This window comes from Aspergillus undulatus (genome assembly GCF_047715775.1).
Source record: "Aspergillus undulatus strain CBS 261.88 unplaced genomic scaffold BDV17scaffold_2, whole genome shotgun sequence".
Lineage (NCBI taxonomy): Eukaryota > Fungi > Ascomycota > Eurotiomycetes > Eurotiales > Aspergillaceae > Aspergillus > Aspergillus undulatus.
In genome coordinates, this window is record NW_027396606.1 from 452,484 (window position 1) to 472,205 (window position 19,722).

Here is a 19,722-nt window from a genome sequence, read left to right on the forward strand (position 1 = left end):
TGGGTTTTGGCCCCTTACCTGCTTCTTTAGCCTCCGAGACATAGAAGCCCGTCAGCATGAACATCATTGTAAATCAAAGGCTGATTCGACATATGAGTATCTCGTGCTCAGTAATCGAAATCGAGCCGGGTGCTATTTTTCGCATCCGTGCTCAGCCCCGGCTGATCAGCGTGGGTTCGTTAGCGGGCCCCCGGCCATGGGCCCTTCAGGAATCAGATCAAGCATCGTCTGCATCTGAAACGCCCGGCGACCTCCCTGTCGATTGTCGACTCCTGACTGGAATCCCTGCGCGATGTTCTGCATGCCGATTGGTCCCATTTGAAAATTAATGCCATTGGATTCGTGGGAAGAACGCTTTCTCCAAGGACCAAGAATCATTTTGCTCAGCCGCCAAAGCGGGCATGCGGGGCTGCAACGGACGATAACGACTTATATATCAGAGCGAGGCGCGCGGAATCTAGGTTATCTGTCAGTGGCCGTCAAAACTTTTCTTTCCCTCCCTCAGTATTCTTTAAGCTCATAGCAACCTTTGCTGGAATCTCGTCGCGCTGATCAAGTTTGCTGCCATGACGACCTTGGACCCCGACGACCTTGATTACGCCGATATGGTCTACACACCTCCTCTCTCCTCACGTTCCGGTAGCAGGATGCGCCATCCTAGTCAAGCGCCGCAGGACAACTTGAAGCAATTCTGGGACCAATTCAACTCCCACTTCCCAGGAAAAGTGTTCACTGTTCTGCCTGACAACCCATATGCGCGCTCAAAGGCGGCGCGTATTCCCAAGGGCATCGTCAAGGGACAGGATGCGGGAAAATCCTATGAACAAGCTCGCAAGGAGTGTACCCGGGCTGTTGAACGCATCGCCAGAGAGTGTAGGCGCCTCAATCAGAAATACTCCGACCCACATTTCGACATTGAGACGGACCTCAAAGGTGGACCGCGGAACTGCTTAGACGGACTTGACGAACAGAACGATGAAATGCGCCCAAGGGGTGTTAAAAGAGTTACTGTAAGTCTTGCGATTGCTAACTTTTCTTCCTGTGCTAACATGCCTACTCGCAACAATAGGAAATCTTCGAGAAACCGCAGTTTTACGTTAACGGACCGACCGCTTCAGATGTACGCCAAGGGCGCGATGGCGATTGCTGGTTCATGGCCGCGCTCTGCACAATGGGAAACAAGGCAGGATTGATTGAAAAGATCTGTGTTCGTCGAGACGAGCAAGTTGGTGTCTATGGCTTCGTGTTCTACAGAGGTGAGGCACTTTCTGAAGGTTCATCGGAGCGATCTAATACCTGTTAGATGGCGACTGGCAGCAGTGCATTGTGGATGACAAACTATACCTACGTGCTGCGGACTATGACGAGTCCGTCGATGAGCGTCCCATCTGGGATGACATCAACCGGAACGATACCGAGGAAGAATATCGTAAGGTCTGGCAGACGGGCTCGCGCGCGCTATACTTCGCTCAATGTGTAGACGAGAATGAAACCTGGCTTCCGTTGCTGGAGAAGGCGTATGCCAAGGCACATGGCGACTACTCTGCCATTGAAGGAGGCTTTGTCGGGTAGGCCATATTCTTTAACCTGATATACGCGTCGCTGACATTCATACCATAGGGAGGCTGTAGAGGATCTGACCGGTGGTGTCACCTCCGACATCCTTACGAACAATATCCTGGACAAGGATAAGTTCTGGAATGAAGAGCTCATGCAGGTGAACAAAGAGTTTCTATTCGGCTGTGGAACTGGGCTGTTCTCAAACTGGCTTGCCCCGAGTGCGCGTCAGCCCCCAAGAGACAGAAAGGGTATTGCTGAACAACATTCATACTCGATTATGGACGTTCGAGAGATTGACGGAGTGCGCTTGGTGAAGCTAAGGTATGAATCTTGACCAATATGCTTCGAAATCTGCTAACAACATCAGGAATCCTTGGGGAAAGAAGGAATGGAGCGGTGCGTGGAGTGACGGGTCTGAGCAATGGACTGTCGAATGGATGGAGAAACTTAACCACAAGTTTGGCAACGACGGTTTTTTCTGGATCTCCTATGAAGACCTGCTCAAGAAGTATCAGCATTTTGATCGCACGCGTCTGTTTGGACCAGAGTGGACAATCACTCAGCAGTGGACGAGCTTGAACGTCCCTTGGTCTGCGGATTACCATACCACCAAGTTCAAGCTGAACGTGACCAAGGCCGGCCCGGTTGTCCTTGTTCTATCTCAGGTTAGTCATCTGTCTAACTTGAAAGTCATCACTAATTAATAGTTGCAGCTGGATACGCGGTACTTCAAGGGCCTCGTCGGCGAATATGACTTTGTCCTCAAGTTCCGTCTTGAGAAAGAAGGCGAAGATGACTATATTGTTCGGAGCGTCAACAACTCTCTCATTTCTCGATCTACTAACGCGGAAGTTGACTTGGAGCCTGGGACGTATTACATCCTCATGAAGATCACAGCCTACCGCAGCGGCCCTGAGTCCACTGAGGAAGTAGTCAGACGTCTCGCACCCAAGCGACGTGAGAAGCTGGTGCAGATTGGCCTTTCATATGATCTAGCGCACGCCAAGGGCATTGTCATTGAGACTGATGAAGAAAGGCGCGAACGTGAAAACCGTGAATACCGTCGGAAAGAAGCAGAACGGAAGAAGTTGCGCGACGAGACAAAAAAAAGGCTCCAACGCGAATGGATCCGCAACCAGAAGCTTGCAGCGCGCAGAATGAGAGCCGAAGAGAGACTCGCTGCAAAGGCCGCCGCCAGACTCTCGATCAATGGTAAAGCCCATGAGCACGAGTCAGAGCGAGTCCTCCCCGACAGTCCAGTCGAGTCACCGGCTGAGATGAACGGCCATGCAAACGGCGTCGACAAGCCGCTCAAGAATGGCTCAGTACCTAGCATCAAGTTCGACGAAGCTCACAGTCCACTCACACCGCACTCTTCCCACGACACATACAGATCCCACCGCCGCTCAGCGAACTCCATCAGCCGCCATCGCCGCCACACGCGCAACCGCGAGCACGATCTGCTTGAGGGATTCGAGTTCGACTCGGAGATCGATATGCCTCTTGAGGAGCCAGTCACGAGACCCCCTAGTTTACAAGCTTCACTAAGCGACCTTGACAGCAAGACGGACCCGTGGAATGCGGTCTGTGTAGTCGGGATGCGGGTGTATTCAAAGGACGAGATGTTGTCCCTTGAGGTTGTCCGTCCTATTGAGGATGAATCTGAGGCGGCCCTTGATATTGATGACCCGGCTGTTAGCGCGACGTCTGAGAAGGGGTCGCGGTTGCTCGCTATGCAGTTTGAATGAGCGTGCATAGCTGCGAGGGAACTATGACTTGATTGCAGCTCGCCCTTGTCCAAAAGATGTCAATTCTGTCTTGCGTTTGGCGGCCAACTTCTATATTAGCGTTAATAACTCTCCTATGCAATTTGATAATCAAATTCTTCTACTCATACGCTGGCTCCTGTAATCTGAAGCATATCGACCTAGCCTCCACAGCTTCAAGTGGTGCCAGAGAAATGCGGCCACAAGCTAGCCTAAATAAGGCTTAGCGCAATATCCGGCACCTGTTTACCTCGACATCTTCCATCCAGACAATCGAGGCCAACACGCTGCTTCTACGTTGATATGCAGCGTCTCAGCCCCTCACTTGTATTGCCGCCACGTCTGCGCTTTTGCGGGATCTCCTTGGCAATTTGTCGGGATCTTCGCACGCTACATAGTCTCCACCGTCGCGAACTTGTCGGATCCGTGAAATCCGCGTCTACGCAAAGACGTATCAAAGGCGTCTACGATGTCTACGTCGGAGGGAACGGGTATATCACCTTGAAGTACGGGCCTCAAATTTACGGTCTTAACCAGATAAGCTAACGAGCCTGCCAGTGTGGTTCAACCGAAGCGTGCCAAGCAGTCGAATGCAAATAATGTGATTATTCGACTTCCGCAGGGGCCGCTATTCCAGGATTCACCAGAAACAGAGACTGGCTCTCAATATGGGCCAATAACAATGACTAAGAGAGAGACCGCTGCCGCTCGTCGCGCGACAGTCGATGCCGTTTCTGCCCCGAGACTGGCAAACGTGACGTCTTCAACCGTGGTTACGATCAACTATCGTCTAGGTGACATGGCATTCGACTTGGACCAGCTCCCTTTCGACCAAAGAGTAAGGATACAGACTGATGGTACCGCGCCACAATCTCTCTACTACCGATATCCAACTCCAGTCCACGACACCATGGCTGGATTCGATTGGGTCCTGAAGAAGCTTCGACCGGCGCGACTTGGCGTCATGGGGACGCATATTGGAGGCTCCCTAGCTCTCATGCTCGCGCTTACAGAACCGCGCTCTGTACATGCCGTTGCAGCGCTTGATCCGGTCTGTGACTGGACTTCGTTAGATGAGTACTGCACATCGCCTAGCACCACAGCCAGCAGCCCGACGCTGAAGAGAAAGCAAGCGCCGAAAGATCTGGTCCCCCTCCTCAAAGCGAGAGAAAGATTCTTCTTATCACACGAGCGGTACTTTGACCCATTTGCCTCACCAATTCTCTTCGTCCGCTCTGCCGGGAAAGACACGCCAAAGGTGTTCCCGAAGTATGACACCAGTCCTGAGCATCCGGTCCCTGTACTTATCTCGGAAGAGCCTGAGGAGCTCGATTTATGGGACGCTGTTGGTCCGGAGAACACCGAGTCATCATTCACTCAAGACTTGAGCGAGGATCCCGAAGAGAGCAAGGGCCAGGATCATGCACCCCCTACCCGCCGCCGCAAAGCCCTCTCCCGGTGGCCGCCTTACGGCTTGGATTATGGTACCGATGGGCCGCCGGAGAGATATAGTCGGCAACCGATTGAACGACTGGAGGTGACTCTCCCCTGGGTCCGTCTCTTCACGCACACGAATGAGCATGCCAAAGAAAAAACACACTCCGCGTCAACTTCATCGTCGTCGCCGTCATCGGAAGAGAACGAACTAGAACATAAACCTCCCGGACGCAGAAGGAATCAAAACGACACCGTCCTCTTTCACCAGGCCAACGAGATGGTAGACGTGATGCGGAGAGCTTGCTTCTGGGGGAAAGAGAAGGGCTTCGGTGAAGAGCGGGTCACGCTCTCGTCCGTTTCTATTCCATCCACGAAACCAGCGGCTCGTGAGGTCGTAACTTCTCTTACTGGGGAGTGGTTTGCGGAGACTTTTAATTCAAATGCAGGCGCAGGCGCAGATGGCGGCAATAACACCGATGGAGAATCCAACATGTAATCTAACCGCTTCCGACATTCGATGTTCATCACGGTCGTTTTACACGGGCTAAATAAGTACATTAATACCCAATATAATTTATCGAATATTCACTTCTCCATCTTGCCGTCAAACAGCTTATTCCATGCAACGGACGCCCGGAATTTTTCGCGGCACATCAACATCAGAATCAGACAGGTAGAGCCATGTAGCCCGAATATTCAAGACTGCGGTCAATGCATATAAGAAAAAAAGGGCACTGGCCATCCTCTTAACTTCTATCATGCTATAAAAGCCCTTTGGTACTTTCGGAGAAACTCTTGGCTACAATGTGCGATCTGCCCTAATTCTCTGACAGATGAGACACTTATATACAGAGTGGATGGCAATTCCATTCAATGTAGCTCCAGGTGAAATGGACCTGGTAACACAATTACTGCCTACTACACCACTAAACAAGCTGTGAACACACAGAGCAGAAATTGCCAATGTTCACCTATCAATATTGTGATTATTCATCGTGAGGTGGAATGGAATCGGAGAAGAAAGGTGTACACAGGTCGCATGAGCCAAGCGGTGTTGCTCACGGAGGAATAGCGTCATAGCTCGAGCTGCTGTCCCCACCTTTTGCTCTCGCCGCGGCATTTCTCCTCCAACTGCTCACTAATACGTTGCCTGCCCCTCCTCATGCTGGGAAAACGCTCGCTCTTCTCTTTGCCTATCCTCAGGGTCCTCAACCCAAGATTCTCTGTCCTACCAGGTTCATGATTAGTGCTCCAGCTATCACAGTGAGCCAATCGCAGCTAACCATCGCATAGCTTCGAGTCGATCTCTCGCGACAATGGCGACCGACACCTCCACCTATAAGCTTAACCGTTAGTATTGTTGCGAATGAACTACACACCGTGCAGCATGGCTAACAATGGAATATTAATCTTCAGATACAATGCTCCGGGTCAAGGACCCTAAGCGATCGGGTAAGTCGAACTGACTTCGCCTCAACTCTATCGGAACACTCCTAACCACATTTTACCTGCAGTCGACTTCTACAAATTCCTCGGCCTAAACCAAGTCCAGCAGCTCGACTTCCCCGACAACAAGTTCTCCCTGTACTTCCTCGCCTACAACGGCGCACAGTCCCTCCAAGGCGACCGCCACTGGACAGACCGCCATGCAGTCCTCGAGCTCACGCACAACTACGGCACCGAGAACGACCCGAACTACAGCGTCGTGAACGGCAACACAGAACCCCACCGCGGCTTCGGCCACATCGCCATCTCCGTCGATAACATCGAGGCGGCGTGCAAGCGGCTCGAGGACGCGGGGTACCCGTTCCAGAAGAAGCTCACTGAAGGTCGCATGCGGCATATTGCGTTCGTGAAGGATCCAGACGGGTACTGGGTTGAGATTATCCGACGCAGGGACGAGGATTATACTGCGGAGACGGATACCAGCTCTTACCGGTTGAACCATACCATGCTCCGCGTTAAGGACGCCGAGGTTAGCTTGAAGTACTACCAGGAGACTATGGGTATGACTTTGCTGCGAACCATCGAGAACAAGGATAACGGGTTCAATCTGTATTTCTTGGGATACCCCGCGTCGAACCCGAAGCAGAACGAGGGCGCTAAGAACCCCGTTGCTGAGTGGGAGGGTCTTCTCGAGTTGACGTGGAACTACGGCACCGAGAGGCAGGAGGGTAAGGTCTACCACGACGGTAACTCCGAGCCGCAGGGCTTCGGTCACATCTGTAAGCCATTACTATCTCTCACCCAGAAGTTGAGCTTTGACTAACAGCTCAAGGTATTTCTGTCGACGACCTCAACGCCGCGTGCGAGCGCTTCGAGTCCCTGAATGTCAACTGGAAGAAGCGCCTGACGGACGGACGCATGAAGAACGTCGCCTTTGTGCTTGACCCTGACGGGTACTGGATTGAAGTGATCCAGAACGAGGCGCTGAAGCGCACTAGCAACTGGTAGTTAGGCTACATATTGCAGACAAGTCATTAGTATATATTACCATTCGTTACTCCTTGACTGTCAACAACATTAACAGCTCGATATGTTTCTATTCCGGTAGATAGATACGGCCTCATATCAATTCTCTCAAGCGTCTCTGCGCATTTCTACGCAACGCCACCTCCGTACTGTGACGGGGGCCCCTTCCCTACTGCCGTTGATTTATTTCCTTCGTCCATCACCATCGATGATCAGCTCCACGGGAAGTTAATTTAACTACCAACACCAGATCTGTCTTCGTTCGTCCGTTCATTTGTTCGTCCAGTGATCCTTGGAGAATCAGATCGTCTTACCACATCGATATTCGACAATATCTACCTATCTAGACAGTCGGCATATGTACTTTTGATGTGTTGTTACCCCGCCATTCACCCCCCATTCAGCAAAAGCAAAAATAACCAGTGTACAGTGTATTTAAATACATCTGTCTGTGTAGGCAAAACCTGGAAGTCCCAAGTTCTCTACATACCTCATACCAGTACCATATAGTACCCTATCTCAGCCAACCTTCACAGATACACTAAGCACGATGCCGACAGTCCGGTATGTTCGTTTCCCCCGGCCACCCTGACCTCGTTCCCAAACCATGATGGAGCAAAATGCTAATGAATTATCAGGTCAAAATCCTTGATTACTCCGGTTCGTTCGAACGTGAACGAGGAGTACGTACGACCCCATCTACTGCAGGCACAGGTAATCTGAGCAGCATGCTTACCTTATCCAGGATCAAGGAGCGAGACAGACAAGAAATAGATCTGTGGCAAGGTACTTATAGCTTAGATATAGAGGATTAGTGGAAATGTCTGCCGCTGGAGCTGAACGCTGAACAAGCTATGTCATGCTCGTACCGGATCTACGGGCGCGTCAATCAATATAGCAATAACATGGCATTAGTTCTCTGTTCGGCCGTAATGGTGGCTCGGCTCAGCTCAGCTCAGCGGTCTCGGGGCACCTCCGGGTAGATTGCCATGACGTATACCATGGTCGCCTAACCATTTGAGCGGAGGGGCAATTTGTCAGGCGTGATATCTGCCAGCCAAACTCGTCAGCAAACACCAGGTTGCCACAGTATTTATTCTTTTCTTTGCACAAAGGGTTTCAACTTTTCTTCATATTTGTACACCCACATGCTGACTAGACCTTTCGCCCCGAACTACGCCGTAAACAACATCATCATGCCAAGCTACATCGTTCGCTTCCACCCCACCTTTAATAATCAGGTACCATGAGCATACTAACCCGAATCTTCATATAGGTCAGCCTCAAGAAGTCCGCGACGGACGAAGAAGTCCAAGCGTACGAACCTTTCATCCTGGAAAGATTGATTCACTACGTATACTAACATATCGCGCCTACCTACAGTGTCAAGGACAACGCCGTTTCAAATGGAGGGACCATCACGCATGAGTATAAGCTGATTAAAGCTTTCGCGTGCGTTTCACCCTTACGAACTGCCAAAATACATTCTTCTGGAGTCAATGTTCCATCTCCTGAATACGTTCCATGAGACTGACGAGGTTGTACTTATATAGTGTTTCTGTGCCGGAGGTCTCGACGCTGTCCTTCGAGGGTCATCCTCACGTTGAGAGAGTTGAGGAGGATCAGGAGGTTAAGACACAGCCTGTCTAATGGGTGTGCTGCTCTTGGAACCTACTACTTAGCTAGTGGTAAATTGGTGTTTTAATAATCAATTATTGACTTGAATAAATGTTTTTGTTCCTGGGACTGGAGTCACAGGACTTTATAACATTTCCGTGAATGGTAACTTCTACATTGAGTAATTCTGGCGCTGTGCAGGAACCAGGGTCCGGAACTCTCGATGAGATAAGACATTCGGGCCTAGCTTCTCAAATCCGCACTCTGCAAATCTGCATGAAATGACCCCAAGACCCAGTCAGGTGAGAGCAAGACGGGAGTTTTTACCCTGTCCAGGCGCGGGGAGGAGGAGTAGCCTCATTTGATTGGGCGTCACGGTGGAGCTTTATCTAGAGGGGCAAGATTCCCCAGGCTGGAGACCCGTCAATTCAGTGGCAGACTGGCAGTCGGTCCGATCGTTATGCCACTCTGCCCTGTCAGTGCCGATGATTGTCCAGGCACTCCGTCCCCGTATAAAATCTTCCCCGGAATTTCTGTCCCCCGCCACGGTCGCCGTCCGCGAACAACGTCTGTCTAATTGTCATCCACCTCATCACCCCCATGAATACTGTCCCGGTCATGCTTGCTTTCGATCAGTGTTCTGTTGACTTTGGCTGATTCATTCATCCTTTCTTTCGCTATATTCTTACTCTTCAATCGGACAAGCACAATGCAGTCCGAGTCGGAGAAGCCGAAGCGTGCTCCTAGGAAGCACGTCACCACTGCCTGTGTTCCTTGTCGGGAGAGTAAAATCAGGGTATGTTTTCTGACCTTCGTGATCCAGTGGTTGAATTGACTGAGTAACGAAACAGTGTGATGGTGGTTCCCCGCATTGCAACAACTGTGAGAGGAAAGGGAAACAATGCAAGTACCAGCATGGAGACGACAAGCGAAAGTGCGTTGCACAATTCTTTTCTTCCCTCTTGATATCCCCTCAGCACGCTTGGGTCTCGCTTGTATTGAGACTTGCCGTTTGATTCTCGTTGAATTCAGCCGAGAATCTCAGCTGCTTGTCGCAGCGCTGACCTTCATTAGAGTCTCCCTACGCGCAGCAACAGAGCTCTTCTCCGCTCGAATCGACCAGCTCGTTCAATTCATTTACGACAATGGCCTCGAGCCTCCCCCAATGAAGGCAGAGGATGAAACGGGAATTAACCGGGTTCTGGACACACTGCAAATACCCCGTGGGGCTGTGAAGAAAAGAGACTCCCCAGCGTCACCGGTCGATGGGTTGAATGGGCGCGGGCAATCGAGCCCTGCGTCGCATCCTCCCGATCATAGTCCGCTTCCTGTTCCTTTTAATAATGGCGCTGCGACTGATAATCCTGCTGGAACTATGCCATCGCAGGATATCTTACCCAACCCGCCGACCGGAAATCCAGTTAACAATCAGGATACGACGAGTCCCTTTGGGTTCGCATTTCCCCAAACAAGCTGGGAGTTTGCCCTTCCGACCGCTGAGAGCTTGGACTCTCTATACGTGAACATGAACGGCGGATACCAGGCGTCTCCAGAGAACGGCTACAGCCCAGATAGCCTGCAGTTGTCCCAAGACATAGCGCAGCAGCCAGGGGTCCTCCTCCAACAAGCGCAGCCCGAGCGAGACGACGACAGCGACAGCGGCGAGGAAGACGAAGCAGAGAAGGACGTCATCGAACAGATATCCCATCGGATCGGCACGCTGAAGATCGCCGGCGACGGCCATCTACGATTCTTCGGAGCAACGTCAAATCTCAATCTCGTCGATGTATCTGCAACGCAGCAGCGCCAGCGCCCTGATGCGCGGACTGTTCGCCACGACGGACAGGATATCCTCAATCATCTGCGCGTCGGCCAATTGGTTGATCAGACTCTCGAGGACCACCTCCTAGAGCTCTACTTCACCTGGCAGAACTGCAGTACCTATGTCGTTGACAAGGAGATGTACTATACCGCTAGACGAAACTGGAGGGAGGAATTCGACGACACACCGTTCTATTCTGAGGTGCTCACCAACGCGATGTACGTCTTCGCTCTCGTCATTCTATCGTCTCTGCTCAAGCCAAACTAACAAAATTCAGGTGTGCTATCGGAAGCGCCTTCGAAGCGCGATACCATCCGACGTTCATCACATTCCCCAAATCGCTCTCTGAATTCTTCGCAGATAGAGCCAAGGCACTACTGGAAATCGAGCTGGACTCGCCATGCGTCGCTACAGTCCAGGCTCTCGTAATCCTTAGCTGTCACGAAGGGGCATCTAATCGAGATGCCCGTGGTTGGCTTTACAGTGGTATGTTATGTCTCTGAACTGCACGGGATATAACGCTCCGAAGCAAGCCTAACAAGAAACTGGTAGGAATGTCAATGAGACTCGCATTCGACCTTGGACTGCATCTGGACATGACGCCCTACGTCGAAAAGGGGGATATGAGTGCCTTTGAAGCAGATGTACGCCGGATCGCATTTTGGGGGAGTTACACTGCAGACCAGTGAGTTTCTCTTTTACATCCCAGATACTTAACGCATTCCTGTATGAAATGCTAAACACTGCCAGTTTCTGGGGCTTCTACCTAGGCCGCCCATTCCGGATGAACGCCGGCGACATCACCGTCCCAAAACCTGCATCTGGCCTAACAGTGGGCAAAGAAGGCACATGGCAACCCTATGGGCTCCCCGCGAGCGCAAGCCAAGAGGCTTTCGGTTTCGGCGTCGGTGTCAATGGCGAATTGAAGAATCCGAATGAGTTGATCAGTCGACAGTTTGCGGTGCTTTGGGAGATTATTTCGCCCCTTGGCCATGTTCTCTACGGGTGCTCTGATATCCCAAGGCATGAGCTGCAACGGTTTTGTCATCGCGTTACGGATGACCTTTTTGCTTGGAGGGCAAATCTGCCGAGTATTCTTGATGTTGATCTTGAGGATGATGCGACGCCGAAGTTGCCTCATTTGCTTATGCTTCAGTATATTTCCACCCGAACCACCGTGCATACACAAAACTAACGAAACCAAGTCTCCAATACCACCAAATTGTAATCTTCACGCACCGTCCTTGGGTCTCAAAGTCCTACATCCAACCTCGTTCGCCGCGGCAGGGTCCAGGCTACACGCACGCGCGCAAAATGTGCATTGAATCATCCATCGCCATCGCGCGTCTGCTCCACATCTACGAAAGACACTACTCGTTCCGGAGAATGAACAATCAGGTCGTAAGCATGATTTTCAGTGCTGCGCTGATTCTGCTTTATGTTACGATTTCGCCGACGAGGTTGCTTGTTACCGGGACCGGTAAATCTGGGATTGCACCAACGTCGAAACCGGGATCAGGAGCTGGTGCTGGTGCTGGCGCCGGTGTAGGAGTTGACAATAGTAACAGTGGTGAAATGGTCGCATACCTAAACCTCTGCTTCCGCGCGCTCGACGAGCTAGGGCAGAGTTTCGAGAATGCAAAGCGCACTCGAGACTTCCTTGTCTCATTACAAAGACGATGGCAGGCTAGGATGCGGCGCTCGGGGGCGTTGAAGAGAGGCGTCAGTCAGCCCGGTAGCCAGCGAATACCGGGCCTTGGGCGACGGGCCTCGGGGTCGACGGGGGCCAGGGAGTCCATTGGGAATGCGATCCATCGAGCAGAAGATGATCCGTCTATACGGAAGAAGAGTCGACTGAGTGTTAGCGGACCGGTGAAGGCACCTGGGCATGGACATGGACATGGACATAGCCATAGCCAGAACCTCTCAGCGTCGACGCCCTTCTCCCTCCATTCACATGCACAACCCCATCCCACAACCGCAGGAAACGGGATCAATACAAACACAGGCTTCTCAACATCCCCAGGCCTCGACCTCAACCTGAAGACCCTCCAGCCCCATTCGCAGAATCAGCATCATTCTCATCCTCACGGCCCTCTATCGTCAACAAACCCCCACTCGACTTTCAATCTGGCCCCAACTCAAACAACAGCAACAGCAACCGACATCGACACCTGGATCCGCGACTCCGATTTCGGCCTCTTACCCGATAACATCACAGCCACAGCCACGGACACAGATACCACGACCACCGCCGCCGCGGCATCTGCATTACGGATGAACCCAAATTCAAATGGGGACACGGACAGCGCTGGTGTTGACAGTGTTGGTGTTGCGCTGCCAAGCCTCGAGGATATAGAGCCGTGGTGGGAAGCGACGAGTCAGGACCTGAGTGAGGGAGCGAACACCGGTGCTACTACCAATGGGGCCGGGGCCGGGGCATTTGGGAGGTCGCTGTAAGACTGACCTAAGGAAAGTTTAGGAAGGAGCGATTGAAGTTGGGCTGCAGCTTCCACTCCGTCACACCTGCTTCGTATGTCACAGTTAAATGCTGCAATACTAGGCAGGAGCGACCCCTCTGATGCCCTGCGGGATTTGAAAGAGCAATGAGATCAGCCTCCGGTCCTGTTCGGTCTGCTGTTCATCGCAGTCGCATTGTGGGTTGAACGGCTCAATGTCTTAGGAATTATGTTAAGCTGTGCGCGAAGAGGGAATATACACAGATATATATTGACGTGAACAAAAGTTCTAGAGAATAGAATAGCCTAATGCTGCTTTAGCCGATGATTAAGCATATTTGGTCTATGCATAGCCTACAGCTTTTCCACCTTTTAAGGACTATCCCATATCAAACGATACATAGAAAGCCAAGTATCTCTTCTCGCTCACTCGGTATCAACCCATCTAAGCAGTCCTCTTCCCCCTCGACTCAAACGGCAGCAACAAACTCGTAACAACCAGCGCAGCATACAACCCCGCACAAACCCACAACGGCGTGACCGTCTCAACATCCGCGTAACTCCCCACCAGTACGCCCACAATCCCGCCTACCCGATTAACCACAACACAGAGCCCGTACCCCGTTGCTCTGTGCGCGCTCGGCAAGATCTCGGGTGTATACGCGTAGATGGTCCCGTAGAAGATGTTAGATGCGGCAGTTATAGCTGCCGAGACGCCGACGTTTTGAGCCGGGGTTGTAACTTGCGTGTATCCGAATTGGAGGGCTGTTGTTACGGACGCGCCGATGGCTAGGGTGCGTCGTCGGCCGATTATGCGGGTTTCGACAAGGACGGCGGCGATGATGGGTCCTATTAGTCCGGATACTTGGTTGATGGCGTAGTTGCGCCAGGTGGTGTAGTTTGAGTCGTCGCCTGTGTCGGCGCCGCGGGATTGGAGGTAGTAAGGGAGGAAGATCGAGTAGAGAGGCGAGACGGTGCCGATGAAAAGCCAGTTGATTATGATCATTATGGTCGAGTAGGCTAGTTTCCCGGTGCTGAAGAGGCCCGTGAAGTGACTCGCCAGGCGGATGGCGGACCAGACTGATTTCTCGGTACCCTGGACGCGGCCTTGGGTGGTGAGGTCTTCGAGCCTTAGAGTGAATGGGCGGTTATATTTTTCGGCTAGGTTGAGAAGGATTGTGTATAGTTCTTCGTCGCGGTTTTGGCTGGCTAGCCACTTTGGGGTTTCTGCCATGCGAATAGCGACGAGGCGCAAGACACTGATAACGAGGACAAGACCGCCGCTGGTAAAATGAAGGTATCGCCAACCCATGTTGTCGGCGCGAGTACACTCGGCGACAGTCGCATCAGGGTTGCAGCTGAAGTTGCTCATGAATGCCCATGCCAGCAGACCGGTGATAGTATATCCAACAGCCCACCAGACGGCTAGAAAAGTGACAAGCCATGCGTGAGATACTGGAAGGTACTCGAGAAGGTTCGTCGCGTCTAAGACATAATTCCCTCCTGCCCCGGCAGAGTAGATGGCAACCCTACAGGTGCTCGATTAGCACTTCACATGTAACTGAGGTTGGTAGGACAAACATAGCACAGAAAGAGATATAATTCGGCATGCCACCAGCAATGAGCACAAATATCGCACAGATGAAAAGACTCGAGTTGAACGCCAGTTTCCGGCCGATGACATCGGCAGAGAATCCCCAAACCGCAGCGCCAACAAGGAGACCGATTTGCGATGCCAGAGCTACACCGGCGAGCTTTGCGCTGGGGTTGCCGAATTCCTGCGTTACGGCCGGTTGCGCGATGGACTGGCAGACGACGAGCAGCTGGTGACGGATGTTAATGCTCCTAACTTGTTACATTTGATAGAGAGGTGTACCGAGTCAACGGCGTACCCGAACCCATTGAGAAAGAACAATTTCCACTGAAAGGGTGACATCCCAATCTCGTCGATTGCACCGTTCACCAGGGCCATTTTCCTGACTAGCACCTCGTCCACCGCGGCCAGCTCCTTCTGTAGACCGGTTGAGTCTCCCGTGGTCGGCGCATTATTGGTCTCTTCCGCCTTGGCCTCGGTGGCCGTTGTGGCCGTTATGCCTTTGAGAAAAGACATGATGCCGTTAACACTGGGGTCTTTCCTCAAAATAGGAGGGAAGGTGCAGATAAAATATGTCAACTAGCTTGAGCAAATCTGAATCGCTGGAATGTTGCATCGGCGCTCATTCCCCAGACATGACGAATATGATCCTGGCATTGAGTGGCCTAACGTGCTTTTCTTGGCGATGAGGTGATAAATGTAGCAGAGCTAGCTTGACTCCCTGGGACTGTGATTGGGAGTCGTTGCCCGGTCATGGAATCCGATCCATAGCGTGGCGCGCCAGCGCTGGGGAAGGGACGATCGATCTATCTGGGGTTAAGAATCAACTGCAGGTGTACGAATGTGATTAATAAGCTGATAAGACAGTATATGAAGATTTATAGGCCATGTTGAATGTTGGTCTGTCATTCTGGCTGATGAAGAATAAGCGGCGACACTGTCTTTGCTCGTCAGGCTGCGCTACTTGATAAGCTTAGGCCGACTTCAAAAGGCGCTGCAAGGACTGCGCGGGGAATGTGGTCCTAAGATAAGAACTCATAGTTTAGTATTAGAGCATCACGGCTGAACACCCGTTGAACACCTATATCAATACCATCGAGGCCCCCCGTAGGGGGAAAGCACCTTTTTGTGCGTCCATACCTACCTAGTCGCTGCATGCTCAATACAGCACTCACCTTTTCAGGTCCTTACTTTTATCGTGACCAAAAGCAATCTCCCCTCCATAACTCGGCCTTGGTCATGGACAAGGCAGAGCCGAGGGGCAGCGAAGCCTGCATATTCTTGGCTTCCTTTGGGACAACCTCAACTCAGCAAGTGAACTCAGCGTCTGGTGGCACTCGGAAGTCGGAAACGTCGCGTTCTGGGATAACCAAGACGTAGTGCATATAGCGATTTCCAGAAGATATAAAACCGATGAAGAGAGGAGAAGAGAACGACTGCTTATAGAGAATGGCCGGTTCATGGGCAGGAGTCGGAAGAGGGTACAAATGAAGATACGAAGGAGTAATTTGATGTGAAGGCTGGGTAGAGTGGGTTTGAAATTTTAATCCTTTTGCCAGACTGCCCTTCAAACCGAAGATGAAGACACAACCGATTTATAGCCTTGCTTGACAATGAGCAATTGTTAGTCGGCGCAAAACCTTGGGCAGCGTCTCAGGTACTGCGTGGCACGCTGACAACCCTGCACTTGTGCTCTATCTGGGAGTCGTGCTAGTGGGTCTGAGCTTGCTAGCAGGCTTCCGGGTAGAGAATCGAGTCGGTTTCCTTCGGTCATCTCCGTATAGACAAGCTGCGCGATGTCTTTGGCGCACAGCTGCTTGGAAACTTTTTCACGGCTCTTCGTCCCCTACTATCGATATGCTAGCGGTCATTGGCGGATTGAGTGTATGAATTTGTCAACCGTCGCCTTTCTCCTCCAGTCCTCGGAGCTTCGAATTAACCTCGGAGAATTGCAGATTGAGTTTGTTAGTATTCGTTGAGTAACAATAAATCTCGTAGCCCACGTGATTCTCGCAGGCCGACATAGAAAATGTGAGTGGGTGACCATGGTTCCATGTTCAGGCTGAAGGATCCATCGCGCACGCGCGCGTTCCCAGTATAGTAGAGAAATCTGTAGTAGGGAGCCCACTCGGGCATTGCAAGACCCTCACAGGACTCAACTGCATTATTCTACGCAGCATCTGGGCTCGTTCTGCGAGTCAGCATGATGTTGCAAGGTCGCATCGACGATGATCCAGGAACCGGGAGCAGGGGGGGAGGGGGGGTTTTGTTTTGTGGTGGTGGGGTGCAACTATAAGGGTTCTCCGTCCCGTCCCGCGAGTGCCGTTCCTGGTTGGTCCTTGTACAATACCGGCTTTGCAGGTAGCGAACTGGCAAGCGATGCTGGAGATTGAGAGAAGAGAGCTGCAACCAGAGAGCAGGATTGTTTTTTTTTGTTCTGGAGCGCTCGTCAGCATTCCGACAGATCCTCCGCATTCCAACTCCTTCGAAGCCAAGTCGCTGATCGTGCATGCTGAGAATGTGACTTCAGAGTCAGAGACGGCAGGGCAAGTGGGCAGCAAAAGAAAACATGCATGCTGCTGATTCCTGGCGACTGAGAAAAATGGCTCATGCTGCCTCCAGTCTCCGCATCTTCTGACGTCCAATTTGCAACGTCCAGTCTTGGGTTCGATAAATTCCGGAGTCCTAATCGCGGCAGTCACGGATAGCAACAAAGGGTCCGAAGATCAAAAGTGCGATTTTGCGCTCGGATCCTAATGCGACAAGCTTTATTGGACGACAAATGCTCCGGGAGAGGGCAGTAGTCATGGATATTCTTTCTGTGAGTAATAGGCTGCTTAGCGCGGCTGTCCTTCGCAGGAACAGATGCTCTGAATCAGGATAATTGGAGAGATGAATCATATGATGACTCGATGGCGAGTTGTTCCTGATGTGTGAAGACAGTAGGAGAGTGGCTTAGGCAGGTCCTGGAGACTGGCGACTGGTGTTGATGTAATAAAGCGGCAATACACTAGTCTGCAAACGGTTACTGCCAGCCCACTGAGCAGCCTCAGTCTCACTACCAACAAGTCTCTCCGATCGACGTACTTCTCTAACCCAACCCTGCTTGCTCAGAATTATCATTCGCACTGCTCAAATCTGACAGGCTGACCGGTTCGTGGATCTCCCTTTGCTGTCTGCCTCTCGGGTCGTCTTCTGCCTGCCCGTCTGCCTGCTTTCCACCACTGCATATTGCACACGAAGCCTTGCCCATTTGAGTTTCGCATTGACTGTTTATCTTTCCAATATTCTTTTCTTTTTTTGCCCTTCTTGGCCCTGGATCTTCTCGTTCTCCCTTTCCTTTATCTCTCATTGGATTCGGCGTCTTGAGTTTTCTGCGACACAGCTACTTGTATGTACTCCTAGCTTCGCCCCCCCCCCACTCCGCCCTCTCCCCACGTTCTCATCTCTGAACCCGACTCGTGTCAAGCCCGTCCGTTTGGCCATGGCGCAAAAGATCATGAGTTTGAGTCTTGCATGGCGCCTCGTGCAGCCTCCCAACGGGAACTGAAAAAGGCCTGCCTCCCTCTTGTGTACCCTTCGTGCTACCTGCTTCTGTTGACGTCGTCTCGACTGCTGACAACTGGTGACTCGCTGTTTGTTCTACTCATCTCTGTCTATGTCATCAATATAGCCTTGTATTATTCTTAATTCTGCTTGCCTATATCTTATTCTCTTTCCAATATACCCTCTTGTTCTTGCCTCACTACTTCACCCATCATTTGAGACAATATGGCTGAGTTCAGACATCAGTATACTGGGTTCTCGTTCAAACCTGGTGGTTTCGACGATCCTCACCACCGTCCATACTGGGCTCGCAGTCAGGTCAAATACGCCCAAGATCTCCTCGATTACTCGACAGATCCCATCGTGTATGAACACGACGACAAAGATTACTGGGACAACAGCTTTTTCTTCCCCGAAGACTGCTCCTGGTCTCCCCCTAAAGGCTGGGATCTCGACGACGACAACTCCGAAGAAGACCTCGCTGTTGGCGAGTACTACGACCACAGCGATACCGACACGATGATTCCCGGTTTGCCTGATATCAAAATGCTCGACGCGGAGGCCCTCTCCGACCTACTAGAGGATAACCTTTCGCCACCTGAAATAACTTCCATCTTGTACGTGCCTAACCCCTGCGTCCCACTTGTCGATATTCAACTCACAGCTCACAGCGTCTTCGCCACCAACGGCGCCATCTTCGCCTACGCCTCCTCCCTCCCATCTCGCCAGCTACGTAATCTAAGCGCGACCTACGGCGCCGCTTATACATGCTACGCGAAAAACGCCTCCAGTGGTAACCTCACCGGCGTAAACCCCGCCAGTCATCCCTCATCATATGTCACAGCCCAATCCGTATCCCTAGGCAATGTAGGCTCCATTGTCTTCGAGCTCGACGACTCAGTCGCCGTTGTGACCAGGATCGCAGACAAGGTTCTTCTTGCCGCCGTTGGACCGTCGAAATCGGCTACAGCCGCTGCCGATGTAGCACCAACGGATCCAAACTCAAATATCACTTCCTCGGCCTCATCGACCACAGACCCCTCACAAGCACAAGGGACAGACGCCAGCAGTACGACATCAGCATCTACGGCCACACCCACCGCAGCCCACACTAACGGCACTACCAATGCATTAACACCTACGCCCACAGCCACTGGCGGCTACATGACGGAAGCACAACTGCAATCCCAATACGAAGTCGACCGCAGTCGAGACCTAGAGCGTCTCGCAAGCCTTAACCTCTCCACCCCGCCATCTATTCTCCTAGCACTGGAGTCCAAGTCCGCAGCGCTAGGCCGGTTCCTCGGTCAGAAGTTAGAGGATCTGGAAAGTCCGGAGGATTTCTAACCATCCGGCACTGTCATTGCTACGCGATTCCAACCGCCATTGTACCTTTGATTGACACACACCCGCGTTATCCCGGTCCGATGCAGTATTATCCCTGCTGTA

General features: G+C 51.8%; 7 protein-coding genes across 7 annotated transcripts; 6 read left to right on the top strand and 1 right to left on the bottom strand.

Annotated features, from left to right (window-relative positions):
* The first annotated feature begins 448 nt into the window (after window positions 1-448).
* Window positions 449-3,569, top strand: BDV17DRAFT_66788 (calpain-like protein). The gene is made up of 6 exons (XM_073764934.1): window positions 449-1,010; window positions 1,070-1,256; window positions 1,304-1,568; window positions 1,621-1,881; window positions 1,928-2,225; window positions 2,274-3,569. Exons 1-6 carry the CDS (start codon window positions 567-569, stop codon window positions 3,306-3,308), a joined length of 2,490 nt encoding a protein of 829 aa, XP_073620573.1. The 5' UTR covers window positions 449-566; the 3' UTR covers window positions 3,309-3,569.
* A 1-nt stretch (window position 3,570) lies between these two features.
* BDV17DRAFT_66815 (uncharacterized protein) lies at window positions 3,571-5,302 on the top strand. Its single transcript, XM_073764935.1, has 2 exons — window positions 3,571-3,832; window positions 3,885-5,302. The coding sequence occupies exons 1-2, from the start codon at window positions 3,630-3,632 to the stop codon at window positions 5,257-5,259; spliced, it is 1,578 nt and encodes a 525-aa protein (XP_073620574.1). The 5' UTR covers window positions 3,571-3,629; the 3' UTR covers window positions 5,260-5,302.
* Window positions 5,303-6,079: 777 nt separating this feature from the next.
* Window positions 6,080-7,217, top strand: BDV17DRAFT_286558 (lactoylglutathione lyase GLO1; the record flags this gene model as incomplete). Its single annotated transcript, XM_073760928.1, has 4 exons — window positions 6,080-6,113; window positions 6,180-6,215; window positions 6,278-6,988; window positions 7,042-7,217. 4 exons carry the CDS (start codon window positions 6,080-6,082, stop codon window positions 7,215-7,217), a joined length of 957 nt encoding a protein of 318 aa, XP_073620575.1.
* A 1,067-nt stretch (window positions 7,218-8,284) lies between these two features.
* Window positions 8,285-9,118, top strand: BDV17DRAFT_250403 (uncharacterized protein). The gene is made up of 4 exons (XM_073756322.1): window positions 8,285-8,446; window positions 8,512-8,552; window positions 8,619-8,687; window positions 8,789-9,118. The coding sequence occupies exons 1-4, from the start codon at window positions 8,384-8,386 to the stop codon at window positions 8,883-8,885; spliced, it is 270 nt and encodes an 89-aa protein (XP_073620576.1). The 5' UTR covers window positions 8,285-8,383; the 3' UTR covers window positions 8,886-9,118.
* Window positions 9,119-9,318: 200 nt separating this feature from the next.
* On the top strand, window positions 9,319-13,405 carry BDV17DRAFT_250407 (transcription factor domain-containing protein). Its single transcript, XM_073756323.1, has 7 exons — window positions 9,319-9,648; window positions 9,704-9,786; window positions 9,927-10,892; window positions 10,952-11,160; window positions 11,227-11,359; window positions 11,425-11,829; window positions 11,880-13,405. The coding sequence occupies exons 1-7, from the start codon at window positions 9,562-9,564 to the stop codon at window positions 13,132-13,134; spliced, it is 3,138 nt and encodes a 1,045-aa protein (XP_073620577.1). The 5' UTR covers window positions 9,319-9,561; the 3' UTR covers window positions 13,135-13,405.
* Window positions 13,406-13,578: 173 nt separating this feature from the next.
* BDV17DRAFT_286561 (MFS transporter) lies at window positions 13,579-15,243 on the bottom strand (the record flags this gene model as incomplete). Its single annotated transcript, XM_073760929.1, has 3 exons — window positions 13,579-14,662; window positions 14,715-14,956; window positions 15,010-15,243. 3 exons carry the CDS (start codon window positions 15,241-15,243, stop codon window positions 13,579-13,581), a joined length of 1,560 nt encoding a protein of 519 aa, XP_073620578.1.
* Window positions 15,244-18,498: 3,255 nt separating this feature from the next.
* On the top strand, window positions 18,499-19,620 carry BDV17DRAFT_286562 (uncharacterized protein; the record flags this gene model as incomplete). Its single annotated transcript, XM_073760930.1, has 2 exons — window positions 18,499-18,890; window positions 18,945-19,620. 2 exons carry the CDS (start codon window positions 18,499-18,501, stop codon window positions 19,618-19,620), a joined length of 1,068 nt encoding a protein of 355 aa, XP_073620579.1.
* Window positions 19,621-19,722: the final 102 nt, after the last annotated feature.

Bases quoted from the DNA above. Each gene is read 5' to 3' on its own strand.
- BDV17DRAFT_66788 (XM_073764934.1), top strand. From the start codon at position 567: ATGACGACCTTGGACCCCGACGACCTTGATTACGCCGATATGGTCTAC. The intron at 1,011-1,069 runs GTAAGTCTTGCG...TCGCAACAATAG, and splicing joins GGGGTGTTAAAAGAGTTACT to GAAATCTTCGAGAAACCGCA. The intron at 2,226-2,273 runs GTTAGTCATCTG...TAATAGTTGCAG, and splicing joins TTGTCCTTGTTCTATCTCAG to CTGGATACGCGGTACTTCAA.
- BDV17DRAFT_66815 (XM_073764935.1), top strand. From the start codon at position 3,630: ATGCAGCGTCTCAGCCCCTCACTTGTATTGCCGCCACGTCTGCGCTTT. The intron at 3,833-3,884 runs GTACGGGCCTCA...CGAGCCTGCCAG, and splicing joins AACGGGTATATCACCTTGAA to TGTGGTTCAACCGAAGCGTG.
- BDV17DRAFT_250403 (XM_073756322.1), top strand. From the start codon at position 8,384: ATGCTGACTAGACCTTTCGCCCCGAACTACGCCGTAAACAACATCATC. The intron at 8,447-8,511 runs GTTCGCTTCCAC...ATCTTCATATAG, and splicing joins TCATCATGCCAAGCTACATC to GTCAGCCTCAAGAAGTCCGC. The intron at 8,688-8,788 runs GTGCGTTTCACC...GTACTTATATAG, and splicing joins AAGCTGATTAAAGCTTTCGC to TGTTTCTGTGCCGGAGGTCT.
- BDV17DRAFT_250407 (XM_073756323.1), top strand. From the start codon at position 9,562: ATGCAGTCCGAGTCGGAGAAGCCGAAGCGTGCTCCTAGGAAGCACGTC. The intron at 9,787-9,926 runs GTGCGTTGCACA...GACCTTCATTAG, and splicing joins CATGGAGACGACAAGCGAAA to AGTCTCCCTACGCGCAGCAA. The intron at 11,161-11,226 runs GTATGTTATGTC...AGAAACTGGTAG, and splicing joins CCGTGGTTGGCTTTACAGTG to GAATGTCAATGAGACTCGCA.